Source organism: Salvelinus alpinus, chromosome 26 (genome assembly GCF_045679555.1).
Source record: "Salvelinus alpinus chromosome 26, SLU_Salpinus.1, whole genome shotgun sequence".
Taxonomy (NCBI): Eukaryota; Metazoa; Chordata; class Actinopteri; order Salmoniformes; family Salmonidae; genus Salvelinus; species Salvelinus alpinus.
In genome coordinates, this window is record NC_092111.1 from 30,991,821 (window position 1) to 31,012,973 (window position 21,153).

General features: G+C 47.6%; 1 protein-coding gene across 3 annotated transcripts in view; it reads right to left on the reverse strand.

The window, feature by feature from the left end:
• The window catches only part of LOC139555168 (adenylyl cyclase-associated protein 2-like), a 55,314-nt gene that overhangs the window by 13,180 nt on the left and 20,981 nt on the right, over nt 1-21,153 (reverse strand). For all 3 annotated transcript variants that reach the window (XM_071368740.1, XM_071368741.1, XM_071368739.1), the window contains 4 exons: nt 20,390-20,467; nt 1,456-1,599; nt 1,230-1,315; nt 932-1,037 (listed from right to left, as the gene is read on the reverse strand). In XM_071368740.1, coding sequence (XP_071224841.1) covers nt 932-1,037; nt 1,230-1,315; nt 1,456-1,599; nt 20,390-20,467 — 414 coding nt within the window. The remainder of the gene's footprint in view (nt 1-931; nt 1,038-1,229; nt 1,316-1,455; nt 1,600-20,389; nt 20,468-21,153) is intronic.

The following is a 21,153-nucleotide window of genomic DNA, read 5'->3' on the forward strand; positions in this document are numbered from 1 at the left end:
ACTGCTACACACAGCCTACATCGTTGTCATCATATTGGATAAAGTAACATCATAGTCAACATAGCAAATAGAAGTAACGCGTTAGTAAATCCGCTATTATCATGCAGTAACATTACAGTGTACAGTCAGTAAGCAGTTTAGCACTTAACCCAGCGGGCCCCGGTTGAAATAAATTAGTCAAACCAAAAGCTTACCTTGACTTGGAAGAGTTCCAGTGTCGTGTTGGATAGACATAGCCATCTAGCTAAAATAGCATCCCTCTGTTTGAGCAGGCTAAACTAGCTAGCTGCATTTGCTAGCTAAGTAAACAAAACTGAAAGTTATTATTTTTTAACGAAATTTCTTGCTTCTCCTTCATTTTGAAATAAATGTATTCAAAACTGTTCAACTATTGTCTTTCTCTCTCTTCGACTCAACTACTCACTATATTTTATGCACCACAGTGCTAGCTAGCTGTAGCTTATGTTTTCAGTACTATATTTACTCTCTGATCCTTTGATTGGGTGGACAATGTCAGTTCATGCTGCAAGATATCTGATAGGTTGGATGACGTCCTCCGGAAGTTGTCATAATTACTGTGTAGGTCTGTGGAAGGGGGTGAGAACCATGAGCTCACTAGGTTTTGTATTGAAGTCAACGTACCCAGAGGAGGACGGAAGCTAGCTGTCCTCCGGCTACACCATTGTGCTACCCTACAGAGTGCTGCTGAGGCTACTGTAGACCTTCATTGCAAAATAGTGTGTTTTAATATATTTTTGGGTGACGTGGTTATATTTAGTATAGTTTTATCTAAAAATGAGAACTTTTTTAATGTTAAATTTTTTTTTTTTAATGAAATTCACCGAGGAAGGCCCTCCCCCTTCTCCTCTGCGGAGCCTCTACTGGACTGGGTGATTATTTTTGTAAATCTTAGAGTGTCGCTGCTACTCACAGTCTTGCTCCAGACTAGGCCTGTTGTGTGATGCTGTTTGATGAAGCTCTGAAGCTCAGTCCAGATGGATAGGTAGGACCCCACCCAATCCACATGACGCTTGTCTCTATAGAGAAAGAGATCAACAGACAGACGGAGAGAGGGGGAGAGAGAGAGGGTGACAAGGAAAAGGGGGATGGATTAGGACGAATACACAGAGAGAGAAAAAGACACAGACAGTTATTTTTACATAGCAACAATAATCTGCAAAGTAGTTAATAAGCTAAAGTTGATGTAATACACCAGGAGTCATACTCACGAGTCTTTATAGTCTTTCAGAACTCTGTTAGTGTAGAAAATGGCAGCATCATTCATCTCCTTCACATAGGGAACTGGCTTCTGGCTCTGGAAGAGAGAAGGAGCGAGAGAAAGAGAAAAAAAGAGAGAGATAGAGGTAGTTAAACAAAGCTGACCCTATGTATGAATTTAGACATTCACAGAAACACAGTGAAGAAGATGTGAATGAGTGAGCGATGTCTCCTCACCACGGCGACCCAGCCCAGCGCTGGGATGCTCTCGCTGACAGCTGATAGGTGGTTGAATTGGCTGCTACCACGGTTACATTCCCGAAAGTTCTGAATCTCCTGGATTTTCTCTGAGATAGGCTTCAGCAGGTCAGACAGCTCCAGCTGGGAGGGAGAGAGAGGGAAGGAGAGCGAGAGAGGGAAAATGAAAGAGAGAAAGATAGTGGAGAGAGAGAATGCTTGTCAACAAAAACGGAACAATCTCACAGGTAGTGTCTTTTCTATATAACTGACAATATGCAAATAGCATTTATCAATGACTTAAGTATAACTCAACACCCATACATTCCTCTGTAATAGTGGTCTGAGCAGCTCTCAGTGCTCTCCATAACCTGAGTGAGAGCACCAGTCTCAATGGGCCAGTTACCTCATGTTACCCGTTATATAGCAGTTTCACTTACTGCCTTGCCCACAAGCAACTCTGCCATGCATGCCAGCTAGTCGAAGGCAGTGTGCAATTTGACTGTGATTTTATAACTGGGCAACTGGAATTTTATTAGAAGGATCCATTTTCCATTGGAACTTCCAGAACCCTGCTAGCTTCCATCCCTCTTTCCCTCCCTCTCCTCCCAGCATTCCTCTGTTCATTGGGAGATCCCTCTGGCCTTGTAAGGCACTGAGCAGGTCTAATGTTTACAGTTTACCTTCACACAACTGGGTAAAGGAACACATTGTTTCCCTAGTGACACTGTAGTACAGTTCTCTTATTTTGACCTGTACCTAAGCCGATGTTGCTATGACATTTTAACTAAATATCCACCGCGGTGTCGATATGCTGTGGGAAAGATAAATAAATATAAGAATTTCTGTTTATTTATTTAGCTTTATTTTGAGAAAGGATGTGATTATTCTTCCGTTGCTATGGCAACTGATTTAATTGCATTATGGGTTAAATACAGTGCATTCGGAAAGTAATCAGACCCCTTCACTTTTTACACATTTTGTTACGCTACAGCCTTATTGTAAAATGTATTAAATTAAAAATGTTCCTCATCAATCTACACACAATAACCCATAATGACAAAGCAAAACCATGTTTTAGACATTTTTGCAAATGTATTAAAAATAAAAAACAGAAATACCAAAGGGTCTGAATACATAAGTTTTCAGACCCTTTGCTATGAGACTCAGCTCAGATGCATCCTGTTTCCATTGATCATCCTTGAGATGTTTCTACATGTCACACCCTGATCTGTTTCACCTGTCCTTGTTATTGTCTCCACCCCCTCCAGGTGTTGCTTGTTATCCCCAGTGTATTTATCCCTGTGTTTCCAGTCTCTCTGTGCCAGTTCGTCTTGTATGTCCAAGTCAACCACGTTTTTCCCCGTTCTCTTGCTTTTGCTATTTCTCCTTTTTCTAGTCCTCCCGGTTTTGACCCTTGCCTGTTTCTGGACTCTGTACCCGCCTGCCTGACCATTCTGCCTGCCTTGACCTCGAGCCTGTCTGCAACTCTGTACCTCTGTCACGACTTCCACCGAAGTTGGTCCCTCTCCTTGTTCGGGCGGCGTTCGGGCGGTCGAAGTCGCCAACCTTCTAGCCATCGCTGATCCTCTTTTAATTTTCCTTTGGTTTTGTGTTGTATCACACCTGGTTCCAATCCCACTCATTATAAGTTGAGTATTTAACCCTCTGTTCCCCCTCATTGTCCTTGTCGGTGATTGTTTGTTTTGTAAGCTATGTGCAAGATATGTTCTGGTGTGCGACGGGTTTTGTACCCACTTGTATTATTTTGTATATTTTGGTTTTCTGAGTTTTTGAGCACTTATTAAGCTGCTTCGTTTTATAAGTTCGATCTCCTGCGCCTGACTTCCCTGCCACAAGCACGCAGCCTTACAGAATCACCGACCCAGTATGGAGTCAGCAGGAGCAGGTACCCCGGTTATAGGGGTGGAGGAGTGGGTCCAGGAGCACGCAGAAATGCTTCACCATCTTGGCACCGCCATGGACCGCGTTGTCCGGACTATGGACCGCTGGGAGAGACAGGGAGTTCTTCCAGCGCCTCCACCAGCACAACCGGGGTCTTCTCTGAGCGCCCCTCTTCCTCCTGGTCCCAGTGGGATTCGTCTCTCCCTGCCCCAGGAGTACAACGGAGAGGCTGCGAACTGCCAGGGGTTCCTGCTTCAACTGGAGCTATACATGGCCACCGTCCACCCGGCTCCATCGGGCCGTGAGAGGGTGTCCGCCCTCGTCTCGTGCCTCACCGGGAAAGCCGTGGAGTGGGCCAAGGCCGTGTGGAGAGAGGGAGATGCGGCGTTGGACCAGTTTGAGGAGTTGAGTGAGCGCCTCTACCATCTGAGGCAGGAGACGAGGAGCGGGAGAGTTTAGGACCCTGGCTGTTGGCGCGGGATGGAGCGACAGGGCCCTGTTCGACCATTACCGCTGCAGTCTGCGTGAGGACGTCCGTCGGGAGTTGGCCTGCAGAGACACCACCCTCACGTTCGACCAGCTGGTGGACTTGTCCATCCGGCTGGACAACCTGCTGGCTACCCGCGGACGTTTCTGATCGGGGTCCGGTGGTTCCATCCTCCCGCACCCCCTCTCCAATACCCATGGAGCTGGAAGGGGCGGTGCGCAGGGAGACCAGAGGGGGTTCCCGCTCGTGCACCATCTGTGGCCGCAGAGGTCACACTGCCGGTCGGTGTCGTGTTGGTTCCTCTGGGGATCGAGGCAGCAGGCAGGGCGCTCTGGCGTCCCCACAGGTGAGCCGGCACCATTCTCACCCAGAGCCCTCTGTTGCGCAGATGTTTGTGTTTGTAATTTTCCCTGAGGTTTCCCCGCATAAGGCGCTCGTTGATTCAGGCGCGGCTGGAAATTTTATTGACAGAGCTTTAGCCCATAGTTTAGGGATCCCCATCGTTCCCGTGGATGTGCCTTTCCCCGTTCACGGCCTTAGATAGTCGACCATTAGGGCCAGGGTTGATTAGGGAGGTCACCGCTCCTTTGGGCATGGTGATGCAGGGGGGGTCATACGGAGAGAATTAGTCTCTTCCTTATTGACTCTCCTGCGTTTCCCGTGGTGCTGGGCCTACCCTGGTTAGCTTGTCATAACCCCACTGTTTCTTGGCCACAGAGGGCTCTCACGGGGTGGTCGCGAGAGTGCTTAGGTAGGTGTTTAGGGGTTTCCGTTGGTGCTACTACGGTGGAGAGTCCAGACGAGGTCTCCACCGTGTAAATTCCCCCTGAATATGCCAATTTGGCTCTCGCCTTCTCCAAAAAGAAGGCGACTCAATTACCACCTCATCGACGGGGCGATTGTGCGATAGATCTCCTGGTAGACGCTGCACTTCCCAGGAGTCACGTGTATCCCCTCTCACAGGCGGAGACGGAGGCTATGTAAACATATGTCTCCGAATCCCTACGTCAGGGGTACATTCGGTCCTCCACTTCACCCGCCTCAAGTCTCTTTTTTGGGAAGAAGAAGGAGGGAAGTCTGCGCCCGTGTATTGACTATCGGGGTCTGAATCAGATCACTGTGAGGTATAGTTACCCGCTACCGCTCATAGCCACAGCGATAGAGTCAATGCACGTGGCACGCTTCTTCACCAAATTAGATCTCAGGAGCGCTTACAACCTGGTGCGTATCCGAGAGGGAGACGAGTGGAAGACGGCTTTCAGTACCACCTCTGGGCACTACGAGTACCTCGTCATGCTGTACGGGTTGATGAATGCGCCATCAGTCTTCCAAGCCTTTGTAGACGAGATTTTCCGGGACCTGCACGGGCAGGGTGTAGTGGCGTATAGTGATGACATTTTGATATACTCCGCTACACGCGCTGAGCATGTGTCCCTGGTGCGCAAAGTGCTTGGTCGCCTGTTGGAGCATGACCTGTACGTCAAGGCTGAGAAATGCCTGTTCTTCCAACAGTCCGTCTCCTTCCTAGGGTATCGCATTTCCACATCAGGGGTGGAGATGGAGAGTGACCGCATTGCAGCCGTGCATAATTAGCCCGACTCCCACCACGGTAAAGGAGGTGCAGCGGTTCTTAGGGTTTGCCAACTACTACCGGAGGTTTATCCAGGGTTTTGATCAGGTAGCGGCTCCCATTACCTCACTGCTGAAGGGGGGCCCGGTGCGCTTGCAGTGGACAGCTGAGGCGGACAGGGCTTTTAGTCACCTGAGGGCTCTGTTTACCTTGGCTCCCGTACTGGCCCATCCGGATCCCTCAGTGGCGTTCATAGTGGAGGTGGACGCGTTCGAGGCTGGGATAAGAGCTGTGCTCTCTCAGCGCTCGGGTACGCCACCGAAGCTCTGTCCCTGTGCCTTCTTCTCGAAGAAGCTCAGCCCGGCGGAGCGAAACTATGACGTGGGGGACCGGGAGTTGTTGGCTGTCGTCAAAGCCTTGAAGGTGTGGAGACATTGGCTTGAGGGGGCTAGACACCCTTTTCTCATCTGGACTGACCACCGCAATCTGGAGATCATCCGGGCAGCGAGGAGACTGAACCCTCGCCAGGCAAGGTGGGCCATGCTTTTCACCCATTTTGTGTTTACCCTATCTTACAGACCAGGCTCCCAGAACGCAAAGGCAGACGCATTGTCCCGGCTGTATGACACAGAGGAGCGGCCCATGGATCCCACTCCCATACTCCCCACTTCCTGCCTGGTGGCGCCGGTAGTGTGGGAGCTGGACACGGACATTGAGCAGGCGTTACGTGCAGAGCCCGCTCCCGTCCAGTGTCCCGCTGGGCATCTGTACGTTCCGTTTGCTGTCCGTGACCGGTTGATCTATTGGTCCCACACGTTACCCTCTGGTCATCCTGGGATCGTTCGGACAGTGCGCTGTTTGAGCGGGAGGTACTGGTGGCCTACCTTGGCTAAGGACGTGAGGGTTTATGTTTCCTCCTGCTCGGTGTGCGCCCAGTGTAAGGCTCCTAGGAACCTGCCAGGAGGTAAGCTACACCCCTTACCTGTTCCACAGCGGCCTTGGTCGCACCTGTCGGTGGATTTTCTTACTGATCTTCCACTTTCCCAGGGTAACACCGCGATCCTGGTTGTTGTGGATCGTTCTGTCATCTCCTCCCTCTGCCCGGTCTCCCTACAGCCCTACAGACTGCGGAGGCTTTGTTTACACATGTCTTCCGGCACTACGGGGTGCCTGAGGATATAGTGTCTGATCGGGGTCCCCAGTTCACGTCTAGGGTCTGGAAGGCGTTCATGAAACGTCTGGGGGTCTCGATCAGCCTTACTTCAGGGTTTCACCCCGAGAGTAATGGGCAGGTGGAGAGTGAACCAGGATGTGGGTAGGTTTCTGCGGTCCTATTGCCAGGACCGGCCGGGGGAGTGGGCGGAGTTCGTGCCCTGGGCCGAGATGGCACAGAACTCGCTCCGCCACTCCTCCAGTAACATCTCTCCCTTCCAGTGCGTACTGGGGTACCAGCCGGTTCTGGCACCTTAGCATCAGGGTCAGACCGAGGTTCCTACGGTGGACGACTGGTTCAGGCGCACGGAGGAGACATGGGAAGCCGTCCGTGTCCACCTTCAGCAGGCCGTGACGCGCCAGAAGGTTAATGCAGATCGCCACCGCAGTGAGACCGAGTCTGGCTCTCGACCCGAAACCTGCCCCTCCGCCTGCCCTGCCGGAAGCTGGGCCCGTGGTTTGTGGGGCCATTTAAAGTCCTGAGGAGAGTGAACGAGGTTTGTTATAGGTTACAGCTTCCACCCGATTACCGTATTAACCCCTCGTTCCATGTGTCTCTTCTCAGGCCGGTGGTGGCTGGCCCGCTCCAGGAGTCTGAGGTGCGGGAGGTTCCTCCGCCCCCTTCTGGACATCCGGGGGGCCCCGGTGTACTCTGTTCGCTCCATACTGGATTTGAGGCGCCGGGCGAGGCGCCTTCAGTATCTCATGGAGTGTGAAGGGTATGGTCCGGAGGAGAGGTGCTGGGTTCCGGTCGAGGACGTGTTGGACCCATCTATGCTACAGGAGTTCCACCGTCTTCGTCCGGATCGCCCTGCGCCTCGCCCTCCGGGTCATCCCCGAGGCCGGTGTCAACGCACTGCTGGAGCCGCGCGTTAAGGGGGGGGGGGGTACTGTCACAACTTCCGCCGAAGTTGGTCCCTCTCCTTGTTCAGGCGGTCGAAGTCGCCGACCTTTTCATTTTCCTTTGATTTTTTCTTGTATCACACCTGGTTCCAATCCCATTCATTATAAGTTTAGTATTTAACCCTCTGTTCCCCCTCATTGTCCTTGTCGGTGATTGTTTGTTTTGTAAGCTATGTGCAAGATATGTTCTGGTGTGCGACGGGTTTTGTACCCACTTGTATTATTTTGTATATTTTGGTTTTCTGAGTTTTTGAGCACTTATTAAACTGCTTTGTTTTATACCAAGTTCGATCTCCTGCGCCTGACTTCCCTGCCACCAACACGCACCCTTAACCTCATGGACTCGGACTCGACATGGTTTTGACCTTTTGCCTGTCCACAACCATTCTCTTGCCTACTGCTTTTTGGATTATTAAACATCTAAGACTCCAACCATCTGCCTCCTGTGTCTGCATCTGGGTCTAGCCTTGAGTTATGATACTACAACTTTGTTGGAGTCCAACTGTGGTAAATTCAATTAATTGGACATGATTTGGAAAGGCACACACCCGTCTATATAAGGTCCCAAAGTTGACAGTGCATGTCAGAGCAAAAACCAAGCCATGAGATCAAAGCAATTGTCCGTAGAGACAGGATTGTGTCAAGGCACAAATCTGGGGAAGGGTACCAAAAAATGTCTGCAGCATTGAAGGTCCCCAAGAACACAGTGGCCTCCATCTTTCTTAAATGGAAGAAGATAAGAAGCACCAAGACTCTTCCTAGAGCTGGCCGCCCGGCCAAATTGAGCAATCGGGGGAGAAGGGCCTTGGTCAGAGAGGTGACCAAGAACCCGATGGTAACTGTGACAGAGCTCCAGAGTTCCTCTGTGGAGATGGGAGAACCTTCAAGAAGAACAACAATCTCTGCAGCGCTCTATCAATCAGGCCTTTATGGTAGAGTGGCCAGACGGAAGCCACTCCTCAGTAAAAGGCACGACAGCCCACTTGGAGTTCGCCAAAAAGCACCTAAAGGACTGTCAAATCATGAGAAACATGATTCTCTGGTCTGATGAAACCAAGATTGAACTCTTTGGCCTGAACGCTAAGCATCACATCTGGAGGTAACCTGGCACATTCCCTACAGTGAAGCATGGTGGTGGAGGCAGCATCATGCTGTGGGGATGTTTTTCAGTGGCAGGGACTGGGAGACTAGTCAGGAGAGGGAAAGATGAACGGAGCAAAGTACAGAGAGATCCTTGATGAAAACCTGCTCCAGAGCGCTCAGGACATCAGACTAACGCAAAGGTTCACCTTCCAACAGGATAATGACCCTAAGCACACAGCCAAGACAACGCAGGAGTGGCTTGGGTACAAGTCTCTGAATGTCCTTGAGTGGCCCAGCTAGAGCCCGGACTTGAACAGCACACATTTTTGTTGTATCCCCGGACAATCATGCCTGATTCAACTCATTGAGGGCCTGATTATTAATTGTCAAGTTGAATCAGGTGTGCTTGTCTGGGACTACAATAAAAATGTGTACTGTTGGGGGTACTCAAGGTCTGGAGTTGGGAACCACTATCTTAGGTCATCCAATCAGTGGCTTAAATACTCAAAAAGAGAGCCTCTCCTAGAGAATGTTTACAGATGTGGAGAGGATGAAATTGTCAGAAGTACTGTACAGCTCTATTCCTAAGTGTATCGGTTTGATTTGAATAATAATCTTATACACTCCGACATAGTTTGCTGCATTTTACATACTACAGTTTCTCCTTGTGTGTCAGAGGGAGAGACAGAAAGAGAGAACTATTTTTTTGAGCAAATTCTTGCCCAAATCAGATGCACATGATTTTCATAACATGAGATAGACAGTCCTTTCATAGGGAGGACCAACATCGACTGTCTTACTTTCACTCTGTCCAGATCCCATCAAAAACAATTAGCCTGCTAGAGCATCCTTAAAAGAAAACCACTTCTCCATGAAATGGAGGAAATACCCGCTGAGATAAAGTGATGCTATGACCAATTCATCTGTGATGATAAGGCCCAGGAGGTTTTCCTCCTGGCCCTAGTGACGATTAATCTGTGAGTTGTACATATCTTTCAGGCTAAAGATCTTCCTCCCTCCCCTCGACTCTTTCAGTTACTGTACCAGGGGTATCTGATAGCCCAAATATTTTATTTCAGCCACATTGGTAAGACAGAAGCCCCATATTCCCCCCTCTCAATCATCCTCCACTTCCAATGAAGAGAGACATAAATAGCCAGGATATCTCCAGGCTATGAGTGGGTCAGGGGCCTACATTACACACCATTCACTGAGAAAGAATGTGTAATGAGAGAGAGAGAGATGGTAGAGAGAGTTAGACAGAAAGACAGGGAGAGAGACGGTAGAGAGAGTTAGAAAGAGAGGGAGAGAAACGGTAGAGAGAGTTAGACAGAAAGACGGAGAGAGAGTTAGACAGAAAGACAGGGAGAGAGATGGTAGAGAGAGTTAGACAGAGAGGGAGAGAGAAAGTAGAAGAGAAAAAAAGGAACAAAGCGTAGCATCAAGTTATTTGATCTGTACCGTATAAGCACACTATCTGATACCATGGCTTGGCGTCCACTATGCCGACATTCACTGACTGGCCAGGCTCTGAGCTATAATGACCAGGCTTTGAGCTATAATGACCAGGCTATGAGCTATAATGACCAGGCTATGAGCTATAATGCAAAACACGAGATCAAAGCTCCCAGTGGAAAGTGACCAAGGAGAAACCAACAGTGGGATTCTACAGTGTAAAGCCTCACAGCAGCGCATAGGGCTGTCGAGGCGAGACAGCTGTAGTGTGAGACACACACACACACACAGAGTGAAAAGCCTCACGTGAGCCCAGCTTCACACACACACACACACACACACACCACACACACACACACACACACACACACACACACACACACACACACACAGGAGCAGGAGCAGGAGCAGGAGCAGCTCAAATATAGAACATGCCCATAAAAAGCCACAGAGCACAACTCCAGGCCGGAGTGGCGGAGAGAAAAGCCAGAGGTTTACCGGCGGCTCTGGGGTCCCTATGGGAGAGATGTACAGGGTTACAATCCCTTTTCCACCAAAGGCTGCTCCAAATGGAAGACAAAGGCCATGATTGAGGTTAATATACAACTACAGTGCCTTCAGAAAGTATTCAGACCTCTTGACTTTTTCCACATTTTGTTACATTACAGCCTTATTCTAAAATGGATTAAATAAAAGATTTTCCTCAGCAATCTACACACAATACCCCATAATGACAAAGTGAAAACAGGTTTTTAGAAATGTCTGCACATTTATTAAAAATAAAAAACTGAAATACCTTATTTACATAAGTATTCAGACCCTTTGCTAGGAGACTCGAAATTGAGCTCAGGTGCATCCTGTTCCCATTGACCATCCTTGAGATGTTTCTAGAACTTGATTGGAGTCCACTTGTGGTAAATTCAATTGATTGGACATGATTTGGAAAGGCAAACACCTGTATATATAAGGTCCCACAGTTGACAGTGCATGTCAGAGCAAAAACCAAGCCACGAGGTCAAAGGAATTGTCCGTAGAGCTCTGCGACAGGATAGTGTCGAGGCACAGATCTGGGGAAGGTTACCAAAATATGTCTGCAGCATTGAAGGTTCACAAGAACACAGTGGCCTCCATCATTCTTAAATGGAAGAAGTTTGGAACCACCAAGACTCTTCCTAGAGCTGCCCGCCTAGCCAAACTGAGCAATCGGGGGATAAGGGCCTTGGTCAGGGAGGTGAACAAGAACTTGATGGTCACTCTGACAGAGCTCTAGAGTTCCTCTGTGGAGATGGGAGAACCTTCCAGAAAGACAACCATCTCTGCAGCACTCCACCAATCAGGCCTTTATAGTAGAGTGGCCAGACGGAAGCCACTCCTCAGTAAAACGCACATGACAGCCCGCTTGGAGTTTGCCAAAAGGCACCAAAAGGACTCCCAGACCATGAGAAACAAGATGATCTGGTCTGATGAAACCAAGATTGAACTCTTTGGCCTGAATGCCACGTGTCACGTCTGGGGGAAACCTGGCACCATCCCTACGGTGAAGCATGGTGGTGGCAGCATCGTGCTGCGGGGATGTTTTTCAGCGGCAGGGACTGGGAGACGAGTCAGGATTGAGGCAAAGATGAACGGAGCAAAGTACAGAGAGATCCTTGTTGAAAACCTGCTCCAGATCGCTCAGGACCTCAGACTGAGGCGAAGGTTCACCTTCCAACAGGACAACGACCCTAAGCACACAGCCAAGACAACGCAGGAGTGGCTTCGGGACAAGTCTCTGAATGTTCTTGAGTGGCCCAGCCAGAGCCCAGACTTGAATCCCATTCGAACATCTCTGGAGAGACCTAAAAATAACTGTGCAGGAACGCTCCCCATCCAACATCTCAACAGGCTACAGTCTCTCTACAGGCTCTCTACAGGCTACAAGCTCTCTACAGGCTATAGGCTCTCTACAGTCTCTCTACATGCTACTGCCTCTCTACAGTCTACAGTCTCTCTACAGTCTACAGTCTCTCTACAGTCTACAGTCTCTCTACAGTCTACAGTCTCTCTACAGTCTACAGTCTCTCTACAGGCTACAGTCTCTCTATAGGCTACAGTCTCTCTACAGTCTCTCTTCAGGCTACAGTCTCTCTTCAGGCTACAGTCTCTCTTCAGGCTACAGTCTCTCTACAATCTCTCTACATGCTACAGGCTCTCTACAGGCTCTCTACAGGCTACAGTCTCTCTACAGGCTACAGTCTCTCTACAGGCTACAGTCTCTCTATAGGCTACAGTCTCTCTACAGTCTCTCTACGTTCTACAGGCTCTCTACAGTCTACAGTCTCTCTTCAGGCTCCAGGCTCTCTTCAGGCTCCAGGCTCTCTACATGCTACAGGCTCTCTACATGCTACAGGCTCTCTACAGGCTCTCTACATGCTACAGGCTCTCTACAGGCTACATTCCCTGATCCACCTCTACGCAGACACCATTATGTATAAAAAAAAATATTTTACCTTTATTTATCTAGGCAAGTCAGTAAAGAACAAATTCTTACTTTCAATGACGGCCTAGGAAGAGTGGGTTAACTGCCTTGTTCAGGGGCAGAACGACAGATTTGTACCTTGTCAGCTTGGGGATTTGAACTTGCATCCTTTCGGTTACTAGTCCAACGCTCTAACCACTAGGCTACCTGCCGCCCCAAGTATACATCTGGCCCTTCTTTGGATACTGTGTTAACTAACCTACAAACGAGCTTCAATGCCATACAACACTCCTTCGTGGCCTCCAACTGCTCTTAAACGCTAGTAAAACCAAATGCATGCTTTCCAACCGTTCGCTGCCCGCACCTGCCCGCCATCACTACTCTGGACGGTTCTGACCTAGAATATGTGGACAACTACAAATACCTAGGTGTCTGGCTAGACTGTAAACTCTCCTTCCAGACTCATATTAAACATCTCCAATCCAAAATCAAATCTAGAATCGGCTTTCTATTTCGCAACAAAGCCTCCTTCACTCACGCCGCCAAACTTACCCTAGTAAAACTGACTATCCTACCGATCCTCGACTTCGGCGATGTCATCTACAAAATAGCTTCCAATACTCTACTCAGCAAACTGGATGCAGTCTATCACAGTGCCATCCGTTTTGTCATCAAAGCCCCTTATACCACCCACCACTGCGACCTGTATGCTCTAGTCGGCTGGCCCTCGCTACATATTCATCGCCAGACCCACTGGCTCCAGGTCATCTATAAGTCTACGCTAGGTAAAGCCGCCTTATCTCAGCTCACTGGTCACGATAACAACACCCACCCGTAGCACGCGCTCCAGCAGGTATATCTCATGGGTCATCCCCAAAGCCAACACCCCCTTTGGCCGCCTTTCCTTCCAGTTCTCTGCTGCCAGTGACTGGAACGAATTGCAAAAATCACTGAAGCTGGAGACTTATATTTCCCTCACGAACTTTAAACATCAGCTATCTGAGCAGCTAACCGATCACTGCAGCTGTACATAGTCCATCTGTAAATAGCCCATCCAATCTACCTACCTCATCCCCATATTGTTTGTATTTACTTTTCTGCTCTTTTGGACACCAGTATCACTACTTGCACATCTTCATCTGCTCATCTATCACTCCAGTGTTAATCTGCTAAATTGTAATTACTTCAATACTATGGCCTATTTATTGCCTTACCTCCTCACGCCATTTGCACACACTGTATATAGACTTTCTTTTTTTTCTATTGTGTTATTGACTGTACGCTTGTTTATTCCATGTGTAACTCTGTTGTTGTTTGTGTCACACTGCTTTGCTTTATCTTGGCCAGGTCGCAGTTGTAAATGAGAACTTGTTCTCAACTAGCCTACCTGGATAAATAAAGGTGAAATAAAATAAAAAATATAAATACATGCTCTCTAAAGTCTCTCTAAAGTCTCTCTACACTCTAAAGTCTCTCTACAGGCTCTCTACAGGCTCTCTACAGGCTCTCTATAGGCTCTCTACAGTCTCGCTACAGGCTCTCTACAGACTACAGTCTTTCTACAGGCTACAGTAAAGATACAGGACATGAAACTCCTTACCACCCGTCTTGTCATCTCTCCCCTCCCCTTCTTTCCTCTCTTCCTCCACTATCTCTTATTCCCTTCCTCTCCCTTCCCTCCCTCTGTTTAAACCCTTCCTCCTTATTTGTTTATCAGACAATTGGTGAATTCTCTCTCACTGCCACTTGACCAATGACCTGCGAGATAGGAGTTAATCACTTCCTGTACAGCTCTGAGCTCCCGCCTGGTTCAATACAAACTGAAGGCTGACGGGATGATAACACGTTAACCCCTCTTCCTCTCCATAACCCCTCCCTTTCACCCCCTTTCCCCCCTCCCTTCCCCATACATGAATGCATTGGGAATGTGTTGTATTAGCGTTCTTTTTTAAAAGGGGTAATCCTATGTGAACAGTGCTCCAGGGCGCTGCATGGCTGGCCACTGGCCCAGCAGCACAGGGAAACACAGAGAGGAAAAGTCTGCTACTGGAACTCTGGAAAAGGTGTTCCTGAAATGGCCGACACTGAAAAGGGCAATACTGAAATGAGTGATACTGAAATGGGCGATACTGAAAAGGGCGGTACTGAAATGGGCAATACTCACTTTAATAACTCTACCTACATGTACATATTACCTCAATTACCTCGACACCGGTGCCCCGCACATTGACTATGTACCGGTACCCCCTGTATATAGCACCGCTATTGTTATTTACTGCTGCTCTGTACATTTTTTGTTATTCTTATCTATTACTTTTATTTGCATTTACTCACAAATTGCAATGCCTTTCATGTATGATGTTAGCTGTATTACTTTGCTCGTGCGTCATGCAAACGAATTGTAAAATATACAATACTGTATTTTTGTTACTGTTTCTAGTGTAATATGCCTTGTTATTCTACATAGATGGTTGTACATTATTAGAGTAATGAAAGGAGTTAGTCAATTACCATATGAGAAAGCAATTAGCTATATGGTTTGGCATCATGCCAGATGCATGGTACCGTAGCACGTGCTTTGTATTCATGCAACTTCAAATGTATAATGTACAGCTACAGTATGTTGGTGTGAATTGAATACTAAAGTATATTCTTTTCTGTGTTTTGCAGTTTTACAACATAAACGTTTACAATATATTCATTCAAGAAAAGTTACGCCTTGGGAGTTTTATTGAAGACTTAGTTGTTAGCTATCTGTCTAGTTTTGCATGGGAACGCAACTCAAGGGCAGAATAACTTTTATTAGGTATTTTCTTAAAACTGCATTGTTGGTTAGGTCTACACCTGTTGTATTCGGCACATGTGACAAATACAATTTGATTTGATTTTTGATTTGAAATGAGCAGTACCGAAATTAACAGTACTGAAATGGGCGACACTGAAATGAGCCGTACTGAAAGGAGTGATACTAAAATTAGCAATAATGAAATGAGCGGTACTGAAATGAGCGGTACTGAAAAGGACGACACTGCGACACTGAAATGTGTGACACTGGCTACATTAAGTATAGGATTTAAGTCCACAATAGATAACTCAGTTGAAGTGCAGTTGGCCAGTAGTCCTGACCCAGACAAATTTGTTTTACTTGCTTTGGGTACCAAAGAAGGCAAAGATAACTGAACTAAATTATTATCGCCCCGTAGCACTCACTTCTGTCATCATGAAGTGCTTTGAGAGACTAGTCAAGGATCATATCACCTCCACCTTACCGGCCACCCTAGACCCACTTCAGCATGCATTCCAGTCCACAGACGATGCGATCGCCATCACACTGCACACCGCCCTATCCCATCTGGACAAGAGGAATACCTTTGTAAGAATGATGTTCATTGACTACAGCTTAGCATTCAACACCATAGTACCCTCCAAGCTCATCATCAAGCTGGAGGCCCTGGGTCTCAACCCCGCCCTGTGCAATTGGGTTCTGGACTTTGACGGGCCGCACCCAAGTGGTGAAGGTAGGAAACAACATCTCCACTTCACTGACCCTCAACACTGGGGCCCCACAAGGGTGCATGCTCAGCCCCCTCTTGTACTCCCTGTTCACCCACAACTGCGTGGCCATGCACGCCTCCAACTCAATCATCAAGTTTGCAGACGACACAACAGTAGTGGGCTTGATTACCAACAACGACGAGACAGCCTACAGGGAGGAGGTGAAGGCACTCAGAGTGTGGTGTCAGGAAAACAACCTCTCACTCAACGTCAACAAAACAAAGGAGAGATCGTGGACTTCAGGAAACAGCAGAGGGAGCACCCCCCTATCCACATCGAAGGGACAGCAGTGGAGAAGGTGGAACATTTTAAGTTCCTCGGCGTACACATCACGGACGAACTGAAATGGTCCACTCACCAGACAGTGTGGTGAAAAAAGTGCAACAGCGCCTCTTAAACCTCAGGAGGCTGAAGAAATTTGGCTTGTCACCCAAAACCCTGACAAACTTTTACAGATTCACAATCGAGAGCATCCTGTTGGGCTGTATCACAGCCTGGTATGTGAACTGCACCTCCCTCAACCGCAAGGCTCTCCAGAGGCTGGTGCGGTCTGCACAACGCATCACCGGGGGCAAACTACCTGCCCTCCATGACACCTGCAGCACCCAATGTCACAAGAAGGCCAAAAAGATCCTCAAGGACATCAACCACCCGAGCCACTGCCTGTTCACACCGCTACCATCCAGAAGGCGAGGTCAGTACAAGTGCATCAAAGCTGGGACCGAGAGACTGACAAACAGCTTCTATCTCAAGGCCATCAGACTGCTAAACAGCAATCACTAACTCAGAGAGGCTGCTGCCTACATTGAGACCCAGTCACTGGCCACTTTAATAAATGGATCACTAGTCACTTTATACAATGCACTCTAAATAATGCCACTTTAATAAATGTTGACACATCTTACATTACTCATATCACATCTATCTACAGTGGGGAGAACAAGTATTTGATACACTGCCGATTTTGAAGGTTTTCCTACTTACAAAGCATGTAGAGGTCTGTAATTTTTATCATAGGTACACTTCAACTGTGAGAGACGGAATCTAAAACAAAAATCCAGAAAATCACATTGTATGATTTTTAAGTAATTAATTTGCATTTTATTGCGTGACATACAGTGGGGAGAACAAGTATTTGATACACTGCCGATTTTGCAGGTTTTCCTACTTACAAAGCATGTAGAGGTCTGTAATTTTTATCATAGATACACTTCAACTGTGAGAGACAGAATCTAAAACAAAAATCCAGAAAATCACATTGTATGATTTTTAAGTAATTCATTTGCATTTTATTGCATGACATAAGTATTTGATACATCAGAAAAGCAGAACTTAATATTGGGTACAGAAACCTTTGTTTGCAATTACAGAGATCATACGTTTCCTGTAGTTCTTGACCAGGTTTGTACACACTGCAGCAGGGATTTTGGCCCACTCCTCCATACAGACGTTCTCCAGATCCTTCAGGTTTCGGGGCTGTCGCTGGGCAATACGGACTTTCAGCTCCCTCCAAAGATTTTCTATTGGGTTCAGGTCTGGAGACTGGGTAGGCCACTCCAGGACCTTGAGATGCTTCTTACGGAGCCACTCCTTAGTTGCCCTGGCTGTGTGTTTCGGGTCGTTGTCATGCTGGAAGACGCAGCCACGACCCATCTCTCAATGCTCTTACTGAGGGAAGGAGGTTTTTGGCCAAGATCTCGCGATACATGGCCCCATCCATCCTCCCCTCAATACGGTGCAGTCGTCCTGTCCCCTTTGCAGAAAAGCATCCCCAAAGAATTATGTTTCCACCTCCATGCTTCACGGTTGGGAGGGTGTTCTTGGGGTTGTACTCAACCTTCTTCTTCCTCCAAACACGGCGAGTGGAGTTTAGACCAAAAAGCTCTATTTTTGTCTCATCAGACCACATGACCTTCTCCCATTCCTCCTCTGGATCATCCAGATGGTCATTGGCAAACTTCAGACGGGCCTGGACATGCGCTGGCTTGAGCAGGGGGACCTTGCGTGCGCTGCAGGATTTCAATCCATGACAGCGTAGTGTGTTACTAATGGTTTTCTTTGAGACTGTGGTCCCAGCTCTCTTCATGTCATTGACCAGGTCCTGCCGTGTAGTTCTGGGCTGATCCCTCACCTTCCTTATGATCATTGATGCCCCACGAGGTGAGATCTTGCATGGAGCCCCAGACCGAGGGTGATTGACCGTCATCTTGAACATCTTCCATTTTCTAATAATTGCGCCAACAGTTGTTGCCTTCTCACCAAGCTGCTTGCCTATTGTCCTATAGCCCATCCCAGCCTTGTGCAGGTCTACAATTTTATCCCTGATGTCCTTACACAGCTCTCTGGTCTTGGCCATTGTGGAGAGATTGGAGTCTGTTTGATTGAGTGTGTGTACAGGTGTCTTTTATACAGGTAACAAGTTCAAACAGGTGCAGTTAATACAGGTAATGAGTGGAGAACAGGAGGGCTTCTAAAAGAAAAACTAACAGGTCTGTGAGAGCCGGAATTCTTACTGGTTGGTAGGTGATCAAATACTTATGTCACGCAATAAAATGCAAATTAATTACTTAAAAATCATACAATGTGATTTTCTGGATTTTTGTTTTAGATTCCGTCTCTCACAGTTGAAGTGTACCTATGATAAAAATTACAGACCTCTACATGCTTTGTAAGTAGGAAAACCTTCAAAATCGGCAGTGTATCAAATACTTGTTCTCCCCACTGTATATACTGTATTTTATACCATCTATTGCACCTTACCTATGCCCCTTGGCCATTTCTCATCCATATACTTACATATTCTCATTCACCCCTTTAGATTTGTGTGTATTAGGTAGTTGTTGGGGAATTGTTAGATATTACTGCACTGTCGGAACTAGAAGCCGAAGCATTTATTTATTTTTTTTTTTTTTTTTTTTAAATTTTATCCCCTTTTCTCCCCAATTTTTCGTGGTATCCAATCGCTAGTAATTACTATCTTGTCTCATCGCTACAACTCCCGTACGGGCTCGGGAGAGACGAAGGTCGAAAGTCATGCGTCCTCCGAAGCACAACCCAACCTAGCCGCACTGCTTCTTAACACAGCGCGCCTCCAACCCGGAAGCCAGCCGCACCAATGTGTCGGAGGAAACACCGTGCACCCGCCCCCTCGGTTAGCGCGCACTGCGCCCGGCCCGCCACAGGAGTCGCTGGAGCGCGATGAGACAAGGATATCCCTACCGGCCAAACCCTCCCTAACCCGGACGACGCTAAGCCAATTGTGCGTCGCCCCACGGACCTCCAGGTCGCGGCCGGCTGCGACAGAGCCTGGGCGCGAACCCAGACTCTGGTGGCGCAGCATAGCACTGCGATGCAGTGCTCTAGACCACTGCGCCACCCGGGAGGCCAAGCCGAAGCATTTCGCTACACTCGCATTAACATCTGCTAACCATGTGTATGTGACAAATAAAATTTGATTTGATTTGATAGTGTGGTGAAGAAGGCGCAACAATGCCTCTTCAACCTCAGGAGACTGAATAAATTTGGCTTGTCACCTAAAACCCTCACAAACTTTTACAGATGCACAACAATTGAGAGCATCCTGTCGGGCTGTATCACCGCCTGGTACGGCAACTGCACCGCCATAAACCGCAAGGCTCTCCAGAGGGTGGTGCGGTCTACACAATGTATCAGCGGGGGCAAACTACCTGCCCTCCAGGACACCTGCAGCACCCAATGTCACAGGAAGGCCAAAAAGATCATCAAGGACAACAACCCCCCGAGCCACTGCCTGTTCACACCACTACCATCCAGAAGGCGAGGTCAGTACAGATGCATCAAAGCTGAGACCGAAAGACTGAAAAACAGCTTCTATCTCAAGGCCATTTTACTGTTAAACAGCCATCACCAACACAGAGAGGCTGCTGTCTACATACAGACTCAATCATTGGCCACTTTAATAAATGGATGACTAGTCACTTTAAATAATGCCACTTTAATAATGTTTACATATCTTACATTACTCATCTCATATGTATATACTGTATTTTATACCATCTTGCCTATGCCACTCGGCCATCGCTCATCCATATATTTATATGTACATATTCTTATTCCATCCCTTTACATTGTGTGTATAAGGTAGTTGTTGTGGAATTGCTAGATTACTTGTTAGATATTACTGCACTGTCGGAACTAGAAGCACAAGCATTTCGCTACACTCGCATTAACATCTGCTAACCATGTGTATGTGAACAATAACATTGGATTTGATTTGGGTATTTGCATTCAGAACAGTCCTCCAAGCCATTGCACATATCATCCTTACCTGAGCAGGCTCCTGGTGTGTGGTGGCCATTTTGAGGAAGCTTCTCTGAAGCTGTAGAGCGTTGTTCACCATCTCCGCCTGTCAAGCACAGCGGGAAAAGGTTAAAAGGTCAAATTTGAGGGCATTATAAGCCACATTTCCCTCTCTAACGAAACCTGCACTGCATCATGCTGATATAAAACTCTGCATTAGTCAGGTCCCATGAGGCATGTCCCATGTTTGGGAAAAGACCTCCAGAGGAACCCATAAAAGGAGCTTTCCTAACTTAAAAACCCCCACCTCTAACCCAAACACCCCCTCCTCCTCTTCCCTCCTTCACTGTGATGGGAGAAGGAGATTAAGTGAATGTTGTCTTACGAGGGAAAAGACCCATGAAGAAATATCCTCGCCCTATCCCCCAGTCCCATTTTCACCACAGATTAGGGCTATTTCTCTGTCATTCTGCTTTAACACGTACTCAGTTATTTCATTCCCATTGGTAATCATGTCTCCCTTGAGAAAGGGATTTTTTCAAATTGGACATCCTGTCATGCCTGGTATGAATAAAGGTAAAAAATGTGTGCTCTATTTTGGGAGTCAAAATAGAATTCATCAAAGTGGTTGCCAACATGATTACTAGCCACAAACTACGCCCCATCTCCTTGTGGAAAACGGCCTGACATCAGGGAGGAAAAGGTGCTTGTGTTGCGGTTTAATATTGGAACTCAGGGTTAAAGTTCAAACACACTCCCGCCATAGGCTTTGTAGGGGACAGGAAACAGACT